The following is a 22,211-nucleotide window of genomic DNA, read 5'->3' on the forward strand; positions in this document are numbered from 1 at the left end:
GGACCTCAAACCGTTTGGTGGCCTTGAAATCACCTAAGCTTTAAAATAAAGTTATACAAAGAAAAGGTTCCTCTGGATGGTCCTATCCTTGCAGCCAATTAAATTGCATTGAAGTTCATTCTTTATAGGGCAGATTTCACTTCAAAGCACCAAGAATTCAACAGAGAAGAAACAGATTTCTTCTATCACAAAATGGAAGTGGTATACTACTACTATGAATCATTTTGTCCCGATTCCAGATGTTAAAAGAAGAGGTCTTCTAGAGATCAACACACAGCCAACCTCTGCCAGCATCCAAACTCTCTTTTACTTCACACTGCATAGGAAAAAATAAACTGGGTTTGTTTGTTTTTTAAATGTGGGATCTGTTTAGGTTGCTTCCATGGGACAAATGCACACTCAGGACAAATGAAAAGTTAACAAAGAGAATCATGGGAGCATACATAAGAAGTGAGGACACATCACAACACACCAGGGCAGTGCACAGACCTTCTTCCCACAATCAAATGGAGATGAGTTAGAGATGGCAGAGGAATGGCCACTTCCCAGGGAGAATGGAAAAGCAGCTGCAGTTGTGTTGAGAGGACATGAAGAGATTAGTCCCTTTTGATGTTTCAGGCAGCATTTGATCTGCACGCTGTTTCGCAGGGCACAACCAAGAACTAAATCCTTGGGGGCGTTAACAAGGAAATGCTCCTGGTCTTGCCTTTTCCTTCTGAGTCCAATCTGGTTAATGGAAGAATCCAAGAATGATGCATCTGTTCTTCATTCTAGCACTCCTTGAACGTTCAGAGGGAAAAGGCGAACAATGGAGCTTTCATTGCAAGAATGGGGGACTTGGTCCATGCCATCCAATCCTGGTATTTAATGCAGACTTTGAATGCAAGTTTCTTTAGATATGGCCGTCTCTCATTTAGAATAGAAAGGTGGGTTTTTAATCAGCAATATCGCTAAACAAACAGGAGTTGGAAATCTCAACCAAGAATCATCTGGTCATCTTTGAGTAGATCCCTCTGAATAACTTGCCTATATTTTAATATTCTACTTCTTCTTTTTTTTTTAAAAAAAGAAAAGATCTGCAATGAAGATGACCTGATGCTGTTTCAAACTGGTGGCGGAAAGAAGCTATGATAGAAATCTCGACATGCAGAAAATTAGCAATTTATTTAGCTTTATTTTCTGAAATGTTGTGGTTTTGAAAAGAAACGTTTGGAGCACGAGTCAGAAAAAAAAAACTGCCCGAAGCATCGGCACAAGATGTCAATCACAAGGAAGTGGACTGCTTAGACAGAACTTCCCATCAGCTTGCCCCAGTTTTCGAAAGAAAGGAATGAGAGAGGGAGGACCCACGGTATGACCCCCCTCTTGGAAGCTGCTTGAAACATCAAAGCGGATAACCACCTAAGTCCCAAGAGAAGAGGACAGGACAACAATACCTCCTAGATGATGGCAACTGAAGAAGATCTGCTTCTCAGAAAGAAAAAAAGCACCTTCATTACCATCACAGGGATCGATACAAAAACATAAACCAAGACCCAAGGAATCCCAGAAAGAAGACAAAAAACAAAACAAAAAAGGATGAAGAGATGTCAAGTGAAAGGAAAGGGGAACACCCATAGGTTTTAAAACTGGCTTTCCGCCTTACCAAAGAAATCATCCCGCACTATGAAAGTCATTGCGTATGAGAGAAGAGGCAAGGAGCAAAGGATCCAGAGGGGGAAGAGATACAGGAGAGGAAAAAAAAGGGGAGGGGAAAGAGGGGAGGGCAGGGAGAGAGAGAAAAAGCAGCCATTAAATACAACTCAGCAAATGGTGATACCGTTTTAGCACGTATGTGTATGGGGGGAAAAAAAAATCATTTACATGACAGCAAGGCAGTTCTTCACCGGTCTGATCCAGCTTAGCGGAAGGACCTGGTTCTTGAGTGAAACCCCAATCAAGGGACGACTCCTGAGGCCATCACTGTTCTCCCCACCTGAGTAACAGCCACCTTTCAGCTTGTCAGATGCGATAGCAGAAAATACAGCCTAGAGACATTCCAGAGGAATATAACTTCTGGGTCGAAGGCTTGAAGGTGTTCCCTCCCTTCTGATTACAAAAGAACACCTGCCCCCAAAACCTTCTCCTCCTTTGGTAAACAAAGTGTTGCCTGTGGAGTCCTTGGTGCTCTCTGAGCTTGCTTGTTTTCTTGCAGATGTTTCACTATCCGACTAGTAGCATCTTCAGTATTAATGAATGAGTTTACCTCATTGGGTGGCCTAATTAAGCTTAAGTTGGGTGTCAGGCCAAGGCCGAGAACAATGTAGAACAATTCAGCCAGAGTCTAGTTCTTTATTTGCTTACGCACAGCAGACAGAATCTCGCCAAACTAAACCCTTCCTCCTCCTCGCGCAATGGATATGCCATAGGGGAGTCTAGAGCCATGATGGCAAACCTATGGCACGTGTGCTACAGGTGGCATGCACAGCCATTTGTGCCGGCATGTGAGCCTCAGGCAAACTTACCTCACTGCACATGCGTGCACCTCCCAGCTGATTTTCAGCCTGTTTGAGGCCTTTTTTGGCCTCCCAGAGGCTTGAGGAAAGCCTCTGCAGCCTTTGCAGGCTGAAAAATAGGCCCGTTTCATCACTTCCTGTCTTTCCGGAAATTCCAGAAGTGACAAAACGGGCCTATTTTTCGGCCTGCAAAGGCTGCAGAGGCTTTCCTCATTGTGGGGACGCATTGCCTTCTGGGTGCTGGCGTGCAAGCGCATGTGCGCAAGCGCACGCACAATTTTTGGCACAGGAGCCCCAAAAGGTTAGCCACCACTGATCTAGAGCATAGCTATTCTAATTCTCTTCCTCTAGCTCCTATCTAGCTCCAGGCTGTGCTGCCTCTTGTCTCGCCCCACTTTCTGGAATATACTCCCTCTATCCTGGAAAACTGCTGTTTTGCTGTAGTCCATCAGCCCAGTTTCTTTTTCATGGGCACCGTGGAATGGTGTAATGAAACATCTGTAAGAAAAAAAAACTAAGCTTGGGAGGGCACCAAAGACCCCTAGTTCCACCTTGAGCTACAAATATTCTCTTCTAAGATGTTGTCTAAAGAATTCTAAAGAAACCCAAACCAAAATCATATGCCTTGTTTTTGTGGGTTAGATCCAAATGTTCTTTCCTCTTGAGAGAACGAGAGGGAGGTTTTTGGGAACAGCTCCTTGCATTCAAGAAACAAGGAATTTGGGGATCTGTCTCACGGTATCCTTAAGTCCACCTCTCAGAACTGGAACACAGCAGATGAAGAATGCTGTTGCTCTGCTTTTAATGTTATAACAGCAAGAATCTTTCCTTCTATTGAATGAGATTTCTGTGCCTTTTGTAGGCAAGATACACAAGTAACAAAATAAAAATAAAAGTTTGGGGGAAAGAACCATCAAAATCAAGCCGTGCCTCTTCAGAGGCTGCAACCAAATGAAAGATCTTCATGACCTATTCAGTCATTCTCAAAAGCAATGAAATAGGATTAAAGGGCATAAAATATCTCGGATTCAACCCTGGGGTTGCAGGCCCACTTCTGTAGGAGTGAAACACCCAAACTCTAAGGAAGAGCTTTTGTCTTCTCTTGGAGGAGGAGAAAAGCACGAGGAAAGTCCTAGCATTTTTACTCTCTTTGGAGACAGTAGATGCTAGTATTTTTTACTTTCTTTGGAGAAGAAAGGGTTGCATTTGGGGGCGGGGTGGAGATGACGTTTCCAAGAGCTAGAAGAACACTAAGTGAAAGCACAGCTTCTTTCTCTCTCTGCCTTTCTTTTGTGTTTGTTTTCTCTGTCTACCATTCTCCTCTCATCTATCCATTTTGATTTCTGGGAATTCACTCTCTTTTCCGCCGTTACCTTATTCTCTTCTCCTTACGAGTTTTGGCCCATTAGAACCGCAGAACCCGGTCTTGACTGAGGCTAAATAACTCGAGAGCTGCAGGTAGCCTAGCCTGACAACAACTTTCCAAATTTCAGAGGTACAAAGAAAATACTGGGTTTCTTGGTGCTGCTTCTTACCGCTATTTTAGAATAAGAAAATAAATGAAACGAGAACTTTAACAATCCCACTGGATTAATCTAAACATGCGTTCTGCTAAATACGGTACTTGACTGGATGATGATTTTGTTGGATTCTGGAGGCCTCTGGGTCTTAAAAATCTGAAACACTGGTTTGCCAAATCTTGTCACAAGTATCTGCTGTTAAGATATTCCAGATAAGGATGGCTTAATCATTTAAGTAAAGTGGCAGGGGAACAGGTTGATATAAGAAACAAAATATTCTTAAAACAAGCTTTCCTTTACAATACGGTAAGTCAACTTTTATCAAAAGCTACTGGAGTTAGATTGAGAAACAACCAAATCTATATCCTTTTGTCATATAAACTTAACTAGTGGGATGAGCAACGAAAGGATTTTGGCTTCCTCTGGGCCGTTCCTCTAGATCACTGTTTCTGAAACTTGGCAGAAAATGAGTGGACTTCAATTCTCAGATTTCCCCAGGTGACCTGATAGCTATGGAATTCTGGGAATTGAAGTCCATACATCTTCAAGTTGCCAAGGTTGAGAATACTAGTAGAGACGGTGCTGCTAAGGGCAACCGAGTTCCACATCCAAGGGTAATTTTGCTCAGCAATAGTACAACCTTGTCAAGGGCCAATGCAGCCCCACATTATGGGCAGTCAATTACACGCAAATTACATACAAAGTGTATGATGGCAGTCTCCTTTTTCTACTGTTGCCTCCCCAGGAACTGGTTTTCCAAAAGCACCTGGCTTTTGATTCGAAAAGGAACGTACAACCATCAAGATGAGTAGCTATTTGCCTAAAGCAAGTGTCTTCAAACTTGGCAAGTTTAAGACTTGTGGACTTCAACTCCCAGAATTCCTGAGCTAATATGAACTGGAGGAGGAAGTCCACAAGCCTTAAACCTATTAAGTTTGAAGACCCCTGATTTAAAGTCATCAGGCATTCCAACTGACTCAAGGGAATTTTTTAAGTCATACCAGGTGGTACCACTTTGTTGGTCTTGGTAGATCTTCAACAATTAACTAAGAATGAATTCGATTAGGGGTTTAGTTGAGATACTACGAGGAAATCCCAGTGTTGTGGATAAGACTGAGAATTTGGAAAAAAAATATCCAAGAAAGTAGCCTTCAAAATGAACTCTAGTAAAGTAAAGGAAGTATAACTGTTCAAGTGAATTAGTTCTTGATTATATGAGATCAAAGAAAAACAATCTCTAGAGCAGGGGTCTCCAACCTTGGCCACTTTAAGACTTGTGGACTTCAACTCCCATAATTCCTCAACCAGCTTTGCTTTAAAGGGGTACCTAGCTTTTGCTGGCTGAGGAATTCTGGGAGTTGAAGTCCACAAGTCTTAAAGTCACCAAGGTTGGAGACCCCTGCTCTAGAGCAAGGGTCTTCAAACTTGACAGCTTTAAGACTTCTGGACTTCAACTCCCAGAATTCCTCCTCCAGTCATGTTAGCTCAGGAATTCTGGGAGTTGAAATCCACAAATCTTAAATTTGCCAAGTTTGAAGACCCTTGCTCTAGAGCGTTCTCCTCTAAAAGTCCCAGGATTATTACAATTGGAAAAAAGGAGAACATCACAAACCAATTCACTTGTCCAGTAGTTTCCCCCCCACTTATTGTTAGTTTGTCAGAAGTAGCGCCAGATCCATCCAGTTAACTCTTAATTTCATTCTGGCAACCCCCTAAATATTACAGGACTATAATTCTCATTATCCTTGACTGCAGACTAACCTGATTGGGGATGATGCGACCTGTAACCCAACTACATCACAGGGCTATACTTTAGGAAGTGGTGACTTAAGCACCATTCTTCCAAATATTTTTTTTAAATCACCTAAGAATGGGTGGATATTAAATTTCAGGCTTTGAGTCCTGATATGCTTTAATTAATAAAGTACAATCTTCATCCCATATATTAGGATTTCCCACCTCCCATCTTAAATCCCAAAGTAGATGGGATCAAGTAGACACAGAGGATGGAGACTGCAGAAAGGAAATAGAAGCCAAGAACAGAAAGTGATCTCTTGTATTCAGACACCTAACTCTCAGGAGCAAGCAACTATCATCATCTTCTTTTTAACAACCCCATAATCCCCTGCGGAGTGGAGACTGAGCAATTGAATGGAGCTAGCAGAGTGTTTGAATGGCCAGATGCCCTTCCTGTTGGCAATGCAGAGTTTTGTTCAGTAGATATATTCTCATAGTGCCCAGAGAGAGAAATATCTGTCTCTATCTAGGATTGAACTCACAGCCTCCTGATTGTGAGGCGAGAGCTCCACTTCTAGGCCACCACACCACTCCTCAGGAGCAAGCAAAAACAGCCTCTCATAAATACCCAGTCAGTACCTTTATTGTTTGTCACATATGTTACAAGAATCTCTTCAGACTGCTTGTCCTTTCCCTGGGAATGACCAGATAAGGCTCAATGGATCTTTGGGGGAGGTCAAGCTTATGCTGAATGTGGCTGCACAAGGATTCCAAGCTAGGTCCTTGTTTGACCCCTCCTTCCAGCCTCACTGGCAGGTTCCCAACATCTACTGTCCAAACTAATAAAAGTAGGGAAAGGTAGAACCAAGTTAACAAAATGAATTTTGACAGGATTTATTACATGTGAATATCCTCTTCATTCGTTTAAAAATTCTAGGGGGGAAAGAAAAGGAAAAGGAGAAAATAAACCAGGAATCTAAGGAGAGGAGAAATACACACCTGAAAATTCCCCTATGGGCCATGTCCCACGAAGCACGGAGAGGAAGGAATGGAGTGGGCGGGGGAGGGAAAAAAAGTCAATCAATGTCTAAAACCAACAACAACGAAAAATAATTCTTGGATTTTCTTTTTAAACAACTCCCTTCCCTCCTTCCCCAAACCCCAAGACAATGATTTTGCCATTTTTCCATATCAAAAGGCATGAAACCATAAAGAAAAGTTCCACCGTGACCATAAGCAGCATGGATTTACATGAGGAAAAGCATGAGGGGCATGAGAGAGGAATGGTCGATGTTTCTGATGAAAATGTGCCTGAGGCCCTTGCGAGCCCCTCATCTAACCTAGTTTTTTTCCTCACAGCGGTATCTGGTTTTCACGAAGGAAGAATTTTCGCTTGCTTTCTTTGCATTGTTCTGCTTCAAGACAGCGAGGGATGAAAGAAAAAGATGACGTTTTGAAACCCAAATCTCACTAAAACGCTTAGGGAGTGTCCCACCAGCTCCAAACAAAACCTCAAGCATACCTTAGATGTCTGCCAAGAATATCATCTTGTCCCACAATAGGATATTTGTGTGTGTTCTTGAATGGGTTGGATTCTCGGGTTGTCACATTATGGCCTGACGTATTTTTATTTGTCTCTACCTTTCTATGGTTGTGTGAACGCGGAAAGGAGAATGGAATAAGTTATGGTTTGTTTGAAGGCAAGCGGTCTGTAACCATAGCTTGCTTATGGATTGCGACTGCAGCTTAGTGTGACGTGCAAATGGAGAGTATGGTTTGTTGGCAGTTTCCCGGTTTGTTCTTGGTTTCCTTTAGGCCTCAAACATCCTTCTAACTATCCTGTAAGATGTCAAGTGAGCTCAACAATTAAAGATTGGCAGGAACCAACCAGGAATTGAGCAAAGAAGCTGTGAGTGAGGTGCTGTGAAGACCCAGCTTTTCCCCCAAGAATTGGGCTAGGTTGAGGGGGCTGAGCTGGGAGGCTCTTTGGTCTGGCAAATCTTTGTTTTACAGAAGGTTGTGAGCAGACTAGAATAATCATATAGCTGGCCATATAAGTCAAATAAAGATCTAAAGGCAACAACCGGTAAGCTAAGGATTGTTTAATCATAGTTTCTTAAATAAATCCTAATTGGCTGGGATTAATCCATAAAGCATAGCTCACAAACCATAATGGCTGGGTACACCCAACATACTACAGATATCTTCATTTAACAACCAAAATTGGAACCCATTTAAACTTGATTGTTAAAATGAAATGGCTGCTAAGTGAGCCTGTGACTATACAAACTATTTGCTTTGTTTTAAGCTCATGGGTTAGCTACCTCTCTATAGTTTATTTACTTTATTAAATGCTTTTTAAAATCTCTGCTACAAAACTGGCCCTCTAACATGGATAGATTCCTGTTCCTTGCGGAACAGGTGGAGGAAAAGTGAGATAAGAATATGATTCTGATCAAAGAATTCAGCTTTTTTAAAGAAAACAATGACATCTTTTAAAGGTATAAGTCCTATGGTTAGGAAAAATAACTGCCTCAAAGGTAAAGAGAATTGTAGCCTTCTTAGAAGCCTGAGAGTAACAAGGCATCATTACGCCACAAAACTCTTTCCCAATCTCGAAACGAATGGAATAAATTAAGCAAATTAATTAGAAAATGCAGAACAAAAAAATATTAATACATGTTTTAAAAGACTGCATTTATAAATACCGCAGAATTTGGCATAACCCTGATTAGCAAATAATTGCCTTTTTCATACCTATACACTCTGGCATACATTAGATAAACCTTAGAACTTGACTTCAAATGCCACTGATTGGGTTTCACCTTTTCCTTTTCTCTAGATATTTAAATTATCCAAGTTAAACATCTACTGACATTTAAGAAATTTGTGTCAAAAACCTACTTCGAAGTATCGTTGTGAGGATAATCAAGGTAAGGATTTCAAAAGCCGTGCCTTTGAAACGATCTTTACCTAGTAGATCTGCTCCTTCGTCCACGTCTCCAATGGCCTCTGAGCCGACTTCAGTAAGCTCGGTATACAGGGAATCAGTATTGATGCCAAAGGCTTTATTCACTATCCCTTGTGTTGGGCTATTTACATAAAAAAGAAGAATTAGAAATACATTGCAGCAAGAAATAGTTTCGTTTTCCTCTCTTAATCACAGAAGGCAGCTTTTCCACCCCAAATACATTTGTTTTTTACCCTTATGCCAACCAGGAAAAGTATGTTCTGCGCATGAAAGAGACCAGAAATTTGTAAATGACTGTGTCATGCCCCTGATGGAGACTGACTCTGAGCATCCATCCTAGGGCACGGAGGGAGGAGAGGATCAGGGTAAAACGTGGTCTCCTCGGGAGGAGAGGGCCATGATCCTCTTCATGGGTTGCAGGTGTGAGATCTGCATAAGAGTTTGGACCTGCGTGCTAACAGACGCTGGAGACAAATTAGTGTTTTATTCCTAAAGAAGGTTTATCATGGTTGGTTCCAATGGACTGTCCCTGGTTATCTTCCTGAAGTTGGCAATTATCTATCCTGGTCTGTCGTGGAACTTTATTCAGAGTGGTTTGTTTTTGGTTTTTGCTTCGTTATCGGCTCTTTGAATTTGAACTGTGTTTCTTTTCTTTGAAATGTTATTTTGAAAATAGTTTACTTCTCCTCCACTGTGAACAATGACTTTTATTTACGTTTTGGTTTTTGTTATATTTCTGAGATACTCTGGGTCATCACAGACTGTTTAGCACTGTGTGTCAGCTTTGAAATTCAGCTGCCATAATTAAAAGAAGTGGGGGGGTGGATGGAGGAGTTGAAAAGTTCAAGGTTATTCTGTATGTCGTACGAAGAAGTTCCAGTTGCAGTTAATTGGTTCTCGTGATTTATGAAGTGTAGAAGTGGGAGGAGAGAAGGTGGATTCTGTGTAGCCACGAAAATACTTTCACTCTGGGAAATTGCCTTAGACATGCCAGATCTGTTCCTAAATAAATCAATTGGAGAGAATATGTCTCGGAATGATTGATGTCATGGATACTTTCTGGATGCCTTAGACAATCTTGGTAACTTTAAGTTGTATGAACTTCAACTCCCAGGGATTCCCCAGCCAGAGGAATTCTGGGAGTTAAAGTCCACACGTTTAAAGTAGCCAAGGTTGGGAAACACGGGTTTAGCAGGACAGCTACCCTACAAGGAGTTGACAATGAGAAGAAATAGGCCAGCTTCATAAACTATGAGGTCTGTTTCAATGATTTCCCACTATTGGAACCCTTTAAATGATTAAATTCCCCCCCCCCCAAAGTATTCCAACCTGTTCCCTGAGCGCTCCAGTCTAGGATCCTGGCACATGTCCAACTCTGGAGTAGAGTCAATATCTTGAAAATCCGACCCCTCGTCACTGCTTCCCATTCCTGTAACAAAGGCAGGGGGAACCATGTATGCTAGTGAGCCAACAAAGCATTTGGACAAAACATGCATCATTGGAGTAGCACATGTCCCAAAAGTGCTTTTTCGAGAAACAACAGGACTTTCTGGTTTTTCTTTGAAGACATTTTGCTTCTCCCCCCAAGAAGCTTCTTTAGAAAACATCCTACAGAAAGCTCAGCTCCGACTTCTCCGTGAAAATCAGAGCGGAAGAAGCTTCTTGGATAAGAAGGGAAACGTCTTCAAAGAAAAACAAGGAAGTCCAGTTGCCTCTTGAAAAAAAAGGCTCCTTTGGGACAATCATGGACCTGGATAACTGAGAACCTCCGTACACATTTAGACTGGAGACTTTATTCAATTTTCAAAATTTTTTAAAAACATAAAATAAAATTACATACATCACTGTGCCTGCGTCAAAGAAATCGTTTTCATTTCCCTATCATCTTTCTATACATTCTTTCTTTCTTGTTACATTGCATTACCATTGCATATTCTTTCCCTTATTCTTGTTACAAATTTATATATTTTCATCATATATTTCTATTTTCTTCACAGTAGATATATACATTTCTATACACAATTTCCTATTCTTTTCCTAATTGCAACTTTAATTTCTTTTTATTCTTAAGTCATGCATACCAGGCATACCAGACTATTTAGTATGTCGATTCCTGTGACAGGACTTTTCAGTGACTGCTACAAGACAGAGTTGAAGAAGCTTCTTGAATGAGAAGCGAAACGTCTTCAAAGAAAAACCAGAAAGTCCAGTTACATCTTGGAAAAAGCACCTTTGGGACCAACCAATGACCTGAATGACTATGAAGAATCTCCATAGACACGGAGTAACACAACCTGTGTCTTAGGGCATCAGAAATATCACACAGCCGCAATCCAGAATGCACGCCTACCTTGTCTGTCTCATATACAGGTAGTCCTCGAGTTGCAACATTCCTTTAGTGACCGTTCAATGTTACAACAGCACTGAAGAAAGTGACTTACGACCGTTCCTCACACTTACAACGGTCTCTGTGTTCCTCACAGTCACGTGATCAACATTTGGGCCCTTGGCAACTGTTGTGTATTTATGACAGTTACAGTGTCTGTAACGTGATCGCCATTCACTACCTTAACAAAGTCAACGGGGGAAAGCCAGATTAATCCTTAATGACGTGATCCATTTAACAACTGTAGTGATTTGCTTAAGAACCATGGCTAAAAAGGTTGCAAAAGAGAGCACAACTCAACTAACTGCTGCCTTGCTTAGCAGAGAAAAGTTGGTCTCCATTGTGGTCGTAAGTCAAGGACTACCTGCCTCGACTAGACTACACTGACGAAATCATTATCTCAAATATTTTTGGTCCCTAACTATTTAGGGTCCTTCCAATTAATTTCTTCTTCTTCGTCTTGTGCCACATCCGTCATCGGACGTTGGCGATCCTCTTTTTTAGCAAGAGATTAATTCCAGGACCACAAAACTAGCCAGGTAGATGATGAGAAACTGAGACGTTCAGGAAGCGAGTTAAGCAGACATGCTAACTCTACCTATGCTCACGTTCCTTGTCTCCTGGACCACTTGAACTTCCATATTTCGGCTGTTGCGTTTCTCCCGTGACCGTTTGTTGTTTTTGGAGGTGACGTAGTCGTTCATCGACTGAAGGCTCTCATTCAGGGGCGTCACAGCAGCCGAGGGCACCGAGGATGTGGGGGTATTCGATTTTGTTCCTGTGGTGCTGGGCGTGGCGGCTGCAGAGGACTGTCCAGATTCCGACATTTCATCAGGTGGACACTGGCGTGAAATGAGGTTTGCAAAGAGGGGAGAGAGAGAGAGAAAAGGCAAGATATCCACACCAATCCGTTTTTTTTTTTTTTATCGCTGGTCCTATTGCTACCTTTGAAGCATTAAGACGCCAAGCAGCAGTAACGGAAACCACGAAATGAACAACGGCGTGTCACAAAGTTTCATGGATGAGGAATATCTCTGCTGTCAGGACTGCAAAGTCTTGCAATGAATCCCTCGGGGCCTGAAGGTTGGCATTGCCAAAGCCAGCAGAGCAAGTGGCCAAAACTTTATTTTTCCTGCAACTTCCCTTATGCCCAGCAGGCTGCTAGATCTCAATTCACTTGCAATGGGCTTCCAAAATTAATCAGTAACTGCATGCAGTACCCAGAAGTGGCTGCAACTCCTTACAATTTCTTCTGAGACTTAAAGTAAGACTATAAAATCCCAATTGTATCCTGTGCACGATAGGGTGCATAATTATTTACTGCCTCCTTTTAGTCAATGGGCAAAAGACCTCCAATATATTAAACTGGAGATAAGCAAAGCACTGTGCTCTATTTATTCTGAACTATTCCCACTAACCCTTGCCATTAAATCAAAAATTCATAACTTTTAGGGAGGCAACCGGTTGCTTATCTTTCAACTACACAGCGTAATAGCAGTCAAGAACTCGAGCAGCTGAGACAGATATGAATTTTGAGTCCAACAATATCACCAAGACAATGGAGTCTCCACCACTGGCTTCAAGCAGTCTTACAACAGGCTTTAGACCTTACAGGTCCAAGTTGTCCATCATCACTTCCAACCTGAGGGGTGTGTAATTAATTGCTATGGGGAGAGCAGTGCCACTGGTTAGGAGCTGATCCACTACCGTGTGTTCTCAGGCCACTGCAACTGTTAAAATTAGTTATTAATCAGCTTTCTATTTTTCCTTTATTTAAATTGTCAATGTACCTTTTCATCTGATTCTTATTGAAACCACCTAGCAGGGAAAATCAAATGAACCCAATGTGTTTAGGTGGAACCTAAAGCAAGACCATCGTATATGGGGACAATAGATTCAACTGACTATTATAGAAACTAAACTCCCCTTGAAAATAAGGAAAGGTTCTCTTAAAAAGATCAGTAAGGGACATCTTCAGACACCAGAGGTTGCCTTCCAGGCTTGTATACATTATATAAAAGGACCAACTAGAGTCAACTAGAGTCAACACCCTAATAATTAAAAGCCACACACCTAATCAGGAACCACATAAATACAACGGGTAGGACAGCCCAGTGCACATATTCTGGAGAGAGAGAGAAGTGCCCTGATGATGACTCCAATCCAAAATTTTGGAAGATGAAACCTTTGGTCCTAGTGACCAACCCAGACTGGATCTTGTAGCATTATCCTGGGACATTGTATTTAGTCGAATGAACTCAATTTCATACATGCTACACCAACAGCACCCCATGAATTGTGCAGCCATCCCAAGGAGTCCAGAGAATGGATGTCGCCTTTGCAAAACTTGTGGGCCAATCTAGGCAGGATTTGACAGTTGATAAAGACTTTCTGGAGCAGGAAGTTCATGGCTAAGCTGGTCCTTTCCCTGCTGAATGCACACAAATGCAGGTACCACCTACTACCTTTCTTCCAATCGGACAATGGAAAAAGACTGAATCTCTTTCTTCATGGCCGGTATAAAATTTTGGATGAAAGAAGACAGCCAAATGGAGTCTTCCCACCCTCAAGTTCAAGCTCTTCCCATTTAGTGTTGTTTCAAGCAGCAGCAACACCTGGATTGAGGTAGATGTCTAATGGAAGCAAAATAGCTTGAGCTAAATGAATTTATTGCTAATTTTTAAAGGTCACATTCATATCAATGACAATGAAGACTATGAAAAGATGACTGCTTAACCCTTTGCAGCCGTTTACATCTTCAGGAAGGCAGGCCTTGTTTTTGAAGTCACCAACACCGTACGCTGGTGAGATTCAAAACAATCCATGTGTGATTAAACACGAGAAGATCATTTAACTTAGCAATAGGGTGCTTCCTATCCAGAAAGTATTAATTTTCTTCAGAGTTCTGGGCTCACTGTGGTGACTGGCTGTTGGCTTAAAGGTATGATTGACAGCAAATGATGGAGAACTAAGTTTTCACCGCAGTCTGTTGGTCAGAATGAGATCAAGCCACAACAAGCATACTGTCCTATGTCATTTCCAGGACCAAGGCTAATAAACTACATTCTTATTGAAAAGGAAGAAGAGTAATGTGGATGGTTTAAATTATGAAAGTCCCATCCTTGAAAGAATGACCCACAGAGGATGAAGCCCAAATGTTGCGGGTTCCAGAAAGGAATGATCAGACTGCAACCAGAAGAAAGGGAAAATCGATTCAACACTAGATAAAATATCAAGATGTCCTGATCAGGGGAAAGTCTGTTCCCTTCCTTTCATTAGAATTTCTACTTCCCCAGGTTTCTTAGAGCTTGAATTTGATGATTTTTTTTTGGGGGGGGGGCATTCCAACTCTACGAATATCCATTTTGGCCTCATCTTCCTTCTCTGCTCTTCGTGAGCCCCGCTTCACCTCCACGCATGCTCCAAAATACGAAGGGTAGCAAACGAACATGAAACCATTTGCTGCATCAGGTCATAAAATATTCTGAGCGCAAAGCTCCTTCTAGCATGGCTAAACTTGAGCCTCCCAATGGACCCAACCTGGATACTCAAAAGGGAGGAATGGGGGAAAATGTAGAAGGATCATAAGTTGCCCGTTGCTGGAAAGGTAGAAAAAGTTAAGCGAGCAAACAGGCCAGGAGGGCGGGGGGAGAAATGGATTTAGGCTGCAAAGGGTTACAGACACAAAGGGTCTTTCTCCCCGCCCACCATGGAAAACGTAATTTGACAAGTAGGCAGGGAAGCTCTCATTTCCATGATAGTTGTAAAAAAAACCTTGTAGACGGAGTTGGATTGCAGCTGACTGAGGTCACTCAGGTGCCAGTGGTCCACTGCGGGGGCAATCTTGGCCCCCACCTGCCCACGTACCATATCATCGGTGAGGGGGATGTTCAGTGAATTAGGACGCCTCTTCATGCTACAGCGAGAGAGAGCAAGAAAAAAGAAGAGAGGAAAGAGTCAGTGAAACATGGCAGGCTTGAACGCATGAAAAGCAACAACCATTTTAAAAAAAAAGTGCCATAGTAAATAGCATTCGGAATAACAGAGTTGGAAGGGACCTGGGAGGTCTTCTAGTCTGACCCCCGGCTCAAGCAGGAGGCTATGCTCAATAGAAGAGAATATTTGTAGCTTCAGCTGGAACTGCGGGGTCCTTGGTCTCTCTGGTTGTTGTTTTCTTGCGGATGTTTCATTGCCCAATTAGGTAACATGAAACCAGTGGTGGGATTCAACATCGTTTACTATAGGTTCTGTGGGCGTGGCAGGGGAAAGATACTGTAAAATCTCCATTCCCTCCCCACCCCACTAACCTGCTTTCCAGCTCCGTTCTCCTGTATAGAGCAACCAAAGAAGACCCAGCCGATCAGCTGGGACTTGGGAGGCAGGGAAGAGATGGGGTTGGTGGGGCCAGTTAGAGGCGGGATTTGCCAGTTCTCCAAACTACTCAAAATTTCCGCTACTGGTTCTTCAGAACTGGTTAGAACCTGCTGAAATACCATCTCTGAACATGATCAGTGGTAAACCAACCCCCTTCTAGTGCTGATGATGTTACCTAGTTGGGTAATGAAATGTCTGCAAGAAAACAACCATGCTCAGAGAGCATCAAGGACCCCAGAATTAGAATTCAAGTGTTCTTTAGGATCCATTGAATATAAACCTGTCTCTTATATGAATCTGGGCTGAGAGGAATCATCCATGTTATTCCAACTCGTAACGACAGAATCTAAAGAGATGGCATACTGACGACGCTTCCACACAATACGTTTCTCTCAAGCTCAGCACTGAAAGTCAAATGAAGTCCACTTCTCTTCCAGATACCAAGCTTGAGAAACGCCGCCTTAGAGGCATCAAGTAAACGATTTAACTGTCTCACCCTGACAGCCATTTTCCATTTAAAGGAGGCCATCCAAGTTAGTTGGGGAAATTATCTAGGTGTTGAAATCTTCAACACCGGCGCTTGGGGGAACCAACGCACTTCACGATGTTCTTCCCTATCCACACATTCCTGGTCACTAAGTTCAGAATATTCCTTATTCCAAGCTTATTTATTAATCAATTTTGTATAGCCACCCATCTCTCCAAAAGCAACTCTGAACGACATACAGCAAGTTGGTCTACTTTTTCTTTTTAATCAAATAAAGTCAAGTTTCCAAATTGAGTGCAATTCCTCCTGAGGTATGTGTCCATACGGTTTATTTGTTTTTGTTTTTTTGACAACACACGAGTCATTTGCCATTGGATTTTTCCATTTAACTTTTCACAATTAGTGACACTTGGCTAAGCATTTACATTTGCTGTTAGATGTCAGGTAATTCTGGTTTCTACCACATTCTAGTAAATTTATAATAATAATAGAATTATCTCCCATCAAAGTATTAACTAAGTTTAATCATGTTTAGCTTCCTCAAGGTGTTTTGAGGGCTGCCTTCTATTAAAACCTGTCTGATGGACAAGATGAAAACAAAACTGGTGGAGGTTGGGTTTAGATTCCATCAAAACTAGATGAAAATACTTTTACCCCATCAACCATTTTTTTCCTCCGCCACTCTCTCTTCACCAGGAAAGTGGAAGGGCACAGATTGGCCTTGCCAGTAATGGGCTTCTTGCAAAAAAAACCAAAACCTAAAGTTGCTTGTCTTGATCCTAATGGCATGTGGGTTTTGCCAGAATTTTAAACAAGGTCCCTTTTTTGGATTGTCTTGGAAATACAAGGAGTTAGACATACAAAGTATGTTCTCTGCCACTGAATTATAGATCTTTTAAGATCAAAAGAATTTATGAAAAGTAGCCCCAAATCTTATTAATTAAATAATGACAAGAAGCTCAGAACATTATATTCTTTCACTGTTCAATCTCGGGTACAGATTGGCTGTGGCAGATTGGCTAAAAGCACTGGATAACAATTTGGGGAGCTATCAAGTAAGAGTCCAGAGCCTTGCTTAGCCTTGGAATTATCTTGAGTTCAGTCACTCAGATAACATCCTATCTCAGCTAGTTGAGTTGCTACGAAAACAAAAGAGGACTGAGAAGATCATGGCCATGACTCAGACACTTTGAAACAGAAATAAGATAAAAACACAATCAAAAGAACAAGGGAATGCTATAAGACACTTAATGTGTAGCTTGACCCATCTTGACTATTTTAGGACAAGCTGACATATAGGAATGAAAATCAGATACTACAAATCTATCCAAGACTGGGTTACTATCATTTTTTCCCTTGTTTTTCCCAGTGCGGATGTGTTTCATCTCCCAGTTGTTGTCATTTTCAAAGTTGAAGGTAGAAGGCAAAAATATAAATTCTCCAGTTCCTAGTTTAGCAAAATACAATTAATGTGTTCAAATAACATGGAATTTCCCACGAAATCCTATTATGATTCAACATGAGAATGTGGTTCATACACAGCTAAAGTTTGGTGAAATGCTAAATAGCTAACATCAGTTTGTGTAGTCTCTTCTGCTAGCTAAGCCAAAAAAAAAAAACTGGGAGGAGGTTTCTCCCAAGGAGCTCTGTGTGGACTTTTTCCTCCAAAAGTGCTCCTTTCCAGCCCTATCTCACCAATGTTTTTAGTTTTCTGAGGAAGAGAGATTTGGATATGATAATAAACTCCAGTTTCAACCAGCTTTTTATAAACATGTCTCTTTCTTATCCCAAAGATAACACTGGAGATGGTTGAAATGAGTCAAACTTCTCCTTGCTTGACTCAGCTTTGTTTGATGGATTTCAAACGGGGATTTAATCCAACTAAGAAGCAACTCAGAACTTCAAATGTAAAACCGAAGGTTCTGGAGGAAGCAATGAGGGAAAAGGCTAATGAGACTTCCTTACATTCCCCTGTGGAGAAGAAGTCATATTAAGGGGATCAATAGAAACCAATGTAATCACCTCATGCATGGTTAACAAAATCTTCAAACTGCTTTCTTTTTCAAAAATTTGCCACTCAAGGACTTCTATCCTAGCAGGAGGCTAAGAAGGGCTCTTAGAACTTTCTTAGAAAAATATTGAATTACCTTTCCCCTATATTTTATGGTAGCCCTGGTTAATTTTTGCCTCTGGGCATCAAACATCAACCGCTCCCCACAACACCCCACCGCAATAATGCTGAAAAACTAAAAAGAAAAAATGTAACTATTATAAGATCACCCAATACTGCAAGATTTGAGATCTTGCCAATCTAAATAGGAACCATTTTAAATGGTGCCTGTTGTTTCTACTTCAAACATGGTGCCAGAGCAGACATTGGGGCAGGTAGGCCTCTAAACACAATGTATGGAGATGATAGGTGTGGCTACCAGGCCTGATTCACTTGTGCTCAACATGGCTCAGGAATGTTTTTCTCTGGTCTTCAGAAAAGAGATTGTCCCACTTCCAATTAGCAGCAGTACAGAATGGCAAACTATGACTGGTGATCGGAAATTCCATGACGATGGTGAACATGATGAAGATGATGATGATGAAAACTCAACCCCTTCCCCATCTTAGAAAGAGTCCACCAAATTACCTTTTTCTCCATGATGGGTGGTGACTGAAGTGACAAACAGAGAACAGCCAATACAAGACAGGTAATGGCACAAGAAGCAAGACAAGAGAACAACCATTAGAGTGCGAATGTCATGCAAGCATGCATTGACATGCTCAGACAACATGCTCATTTGAACAGAGATTGACATGCTAGCCCAGAACCTCACAAGCACATTGTGAAGCAAGGATGATACTGTTGTATGTACAGTTACACTGCTGGTCTGGTTACATCAGCGTAAGACACTTTGCAATGATTTGAAATAGTCGTTTCAACACCGATTCCACAGTTTTATCATTCGAACAATGGTCTCTGCATTCATGACAGAAGATGGCAATTGTATAACATTTGCAAAATATAGTAAGCCAAGATTTTCTAGAATTCTTGTTTTGGAGTAGAATTCTTTGAAACAAGCCAGGGATCAGAAACAAAGAACACATCATAGCTTTCAGCTCTAGCTTCTTCTTAGAGGTGGGACAAATAAGAATTTTTTTTGGTGTGGGGGGTGGACTTGATAGTATTGACACAGATAATAGTTACATGTGAAAGACCCATGACTAGATCTCCCATAATGTACTTATTTTACATTGAAGGACGGAGATGACTTGAATGGAAGACTCACACTGGACCTAACCCTTAATGGGTAACTCTTTTCATAATCTCAGGAATATATAAATATGTATTTCTCTCTGTGCGATTCCTTTTTCTTTCTTTTTTTTTAATCCTACAGAGCTTAGATCACGAAAGCAGAGAGAAGAAGGGATTAAACATCCCAAAATAAATCAGTTCCTTTTATGTAGAAATAACTACTCCTGAAGTTCTAATCATGGTTTTCCAATGTAATATTTCATCTGGCTTACGGACAATTTTCTCTATGTTTCCTAAAACTGTACCAGGAAATACAAGGGTAGATATACTATATGTTCTAATAAGAATTGTTGATTTCCTTCTTATGGTGACAAGTAAATTTATAGGTTGGCTTTTGATTGCCTTCATCTAAAACTTGAAAACTATTTATTAGGAATGGGGGATACACATTCCATCAGTGAGTTCCCAAGGTGGATTACAAATTACCACATTTCAGGGAAAACCTCAAAACTTTAAAAATAGCAGGATTTAAAAGAACAGCAGAAAAGAGGGGGTGGATGACTCTCAAATCTGGCTTCATACTATTTCACATTTTAATGATCGGCATTCCAGACATATTTGTCCCAGCAGTAACTATCACCATCTTCTTGGAGTTAGTTTCTCCTAGACCATTCATACCACTAGCAAAATGCTTGAAGTACTCTTCGTCTCTGTTCAATGCATCCTATACCTACTTCTCCCACACTCAATAACATAAAGAGTTTTTGAAATCTCAAAAGTTGAATCCTTCTCATCCACAAGATCTGTGGATGAGTTCGAACTTCATAATCAGACCAGAAAGTTATATGTTCTTATATGTCATTACACTCTAACAATATTTTCTTAAGGTTGGGTTCCCCAGCCACTTGAAGAAGTGTGGACTTCCCAGAATTCTGGGAGCTGGCTGGGGAATTCTGGGAGTTGAAGTCCGAACATCTTCAAGTGCCCAAGATTGGGAAACACTGTCTTAAGGGATCATCCCTTGTGCTCCCCCTATAGAACAGGAGTGTCAAACTCGATTTCATGGAGGGCCGCACTGGGGCTCTGTTTGACCGCGGGACGCCAGGATGGGCATGGCTAGAGTGGACGTGGCCGGCTCGATGTCACTCATGTGATGGTCCAAGTGCTCTACTAGTGAAAATAGGTACCCAAGCTCCGTTTCAGCTGCAATGACCTCCTGCAACCCTCTACCAGAGAAAACTGAACTCGGGAGGATCATAGGAATTCTGTTTTCACTGGCAGAGGTACCACAGGCCAGTTCTTCGCTGTTTCAGGGCAGCTCCGTGGGCCAGCTCTAAGCACCCCTCAGGCTGGATCTGGCCTCCGGGCCTTGAGTTTGACACCCCTGCTGTAGAAAACCTGCCTGTCCGAATCAGTTGTTGCTGTATTGTTTTTGATTTGCAAAAAAAGAAGGCAAGCTTCTCAAACTCATAGAAAGAAACTCCAATGGAAGCAAATCACAAGGAAGGCACGTTGGCGTGCTCCCATCCTCACACCGAAAAATGTGCCTCTCTTCAATAAATCCAGGAATGACAGAACACGCTCTGTGCTCATACACACGCTCCTGTTCTAAAGGATACAGGATGTCTCCACTTTTCAAAAGAAAAAGAAAAAACCCTAAGCACAATCATAGCGCTAACCACATGCAGAGGTGAGATAAGCAAGGGGAACTGTGGAATACAAATCCAGCCAGATACAAGCCAAATACACAAGAAGGTGCATTGACTGGGATGAAGGAACTAAGACTCCTGACATTGGTTGGTGGGTCACAGAAGATTTACACAGGACACCAAACCCCACACCCTGTAGGGATTTAATTAAACAACGTTCTTTTCCCCTCCCCCGGAAGCGAGCCCATCTATTCACTCCAAAGATGGACAACATGCCCAACGTAGAAGAAATTAATGCTCCTGCTGTCTCCATGATCTCAGTCTCTGTTCTATCCCCATCTTGGTCATTTATAACCCCATTTCACGGAGGGCCTGTCCCTGCCTAGGGCATAAGGCACCCGAAAGCAAGAGGCTGCAGATAATAATCCTTATTGGGCTCCATTCCCCACCACAAGCTGCAACCTGCTAAGATTGAATCAGAAAAGCTTTTGTCCTTGTCCAGGTAGTCCTCGACTTGCAACAATTCATTTAGTGATTATTCGAAGTTACAATGGCACTGAAAAAAAGTGACTTATGACCATTTCCCCCCACTTATGTCCATGGGTGAAATTCAGATGCTTGGCAACTGGCTCATATTTACGAAGTTGCAGTGTCCTAATTTCATGCGGTCCCCTTCTTTGGTCTTCTGATACGCAAAGTCAACGGGAAAGCCAGATTCACTTAATGACCGTGTTACTAACTTAACACCTGCAGTGAGTGATTCACTCAGCATCTGTGGCAAGGAAGGCCATCAAATGGGGCAAAATTCACTTAGCAACAGGAATTTTGGGCTCAGCTGTCAAGGACTACCTGTACAAGTATAGCTTTTCAGCGAAGGAGCCCTGTCTTTAAAAAAAATTCTTGCAAGCTTTAAAAAATGGTACAGCTGCTTTAAGAGTTGCAGCGTTAACTTCAAGGGGATTTATTTAATCTCATGCTCACCAAGGGCTCCTTCCAAAATTATTTTCAAAGCTTGCATAGCCTCTGTTTATAGCTCTTAAGCTAGAACAGGAAGACACAAATATAATTTCCAACATTTTGGCCTTTGGACTCTACTTTAAAGTGTTCGTTTCTAATCTCAAAGAAGCCAGACTTCTTAAGAAGGAAATAGTAAATTGGGGAAAAAATAGGGGCTGCGGGGAATATCTTAAAGGAATTTACATTCAAACTTTTAAAATCATTTTAAAAAAAAACTCTGCTGTGGTACAAAATGCATTCACATTTGCTACCCTTTGGTTTGAAATCATGCTTCACAACATCAGGACAAAGTACTGAACCTCCTGGAGACGAAGACCCAAAGCAACTTTTC

The 22,211-nt window shown here is 41.7% G+C and overlaps 1 protein-coding gene across 31 annotated transcripts in view; it reads right to left on the reverse strand.

Annotated features, from left to right (window-relative positions):
- MAPK8IP3 (mitogen-activated protein kinase 8 interacting protein 3) overlaps positions 1–22,211 on the reverse strand; it is a 63,059-nt gene that overhangs the window by 30,323 nt on the left and 10,525 nt on the right. For 9 of the 31 annotated variants that reach the window (XM_087912381.1, XM_087912385.1, XM_087912376.1 and 6 more), the window contains exons 5-11: positions 18,609–18,632; positions 14,884–15,025; positions 11,708–11,951; positions 10,053–10,152; positions 8,726–8,844; positions 6,752–6,763; positions 1,646–1,663 (exon numbers count right to left, since the gene is read on the reverse strand). In XM_087912381.1, the coding sequence (XP_087768507.1) occupies positions 1,646–1,663; positions 6,752–6,763; positions 8,726–8,844; positions 10,053–10,152; positions 11,708–11,951; positions 14,884–15,025; positions 18,609–18,632 (659 nt within the window). The remainder of the gene's footprint in view (positions 1–1,645; positions 1,664–6,751; positions 6,764–8,725; positions 8,845–10,052; positions 10,153–11,707; positions 11,952–14,883; positions 15,026–18,608; positions 18,633–22,211) is intronic. The other 22 variants (XM_087912383.1, XM_087912382.1, XM_087912370.1 and 19 more) reach the window with 8 other exon arrangements.

Source organism: Pseudonaja textilis, chromosome 14 (assembly GCF_049901715.1).
Source record: "Pseudonaja textilis isolate UNSWEBS1 chromosome 14, rPseTex1.2, whole genome shotgun sequence".
Classification (NCBI taxonomy): Eukaryota; Metazoa; Chordata; class Lepidosauria; order Squamata; family Elapidae; genus Pseudonaja; species Pseudonaja textilis.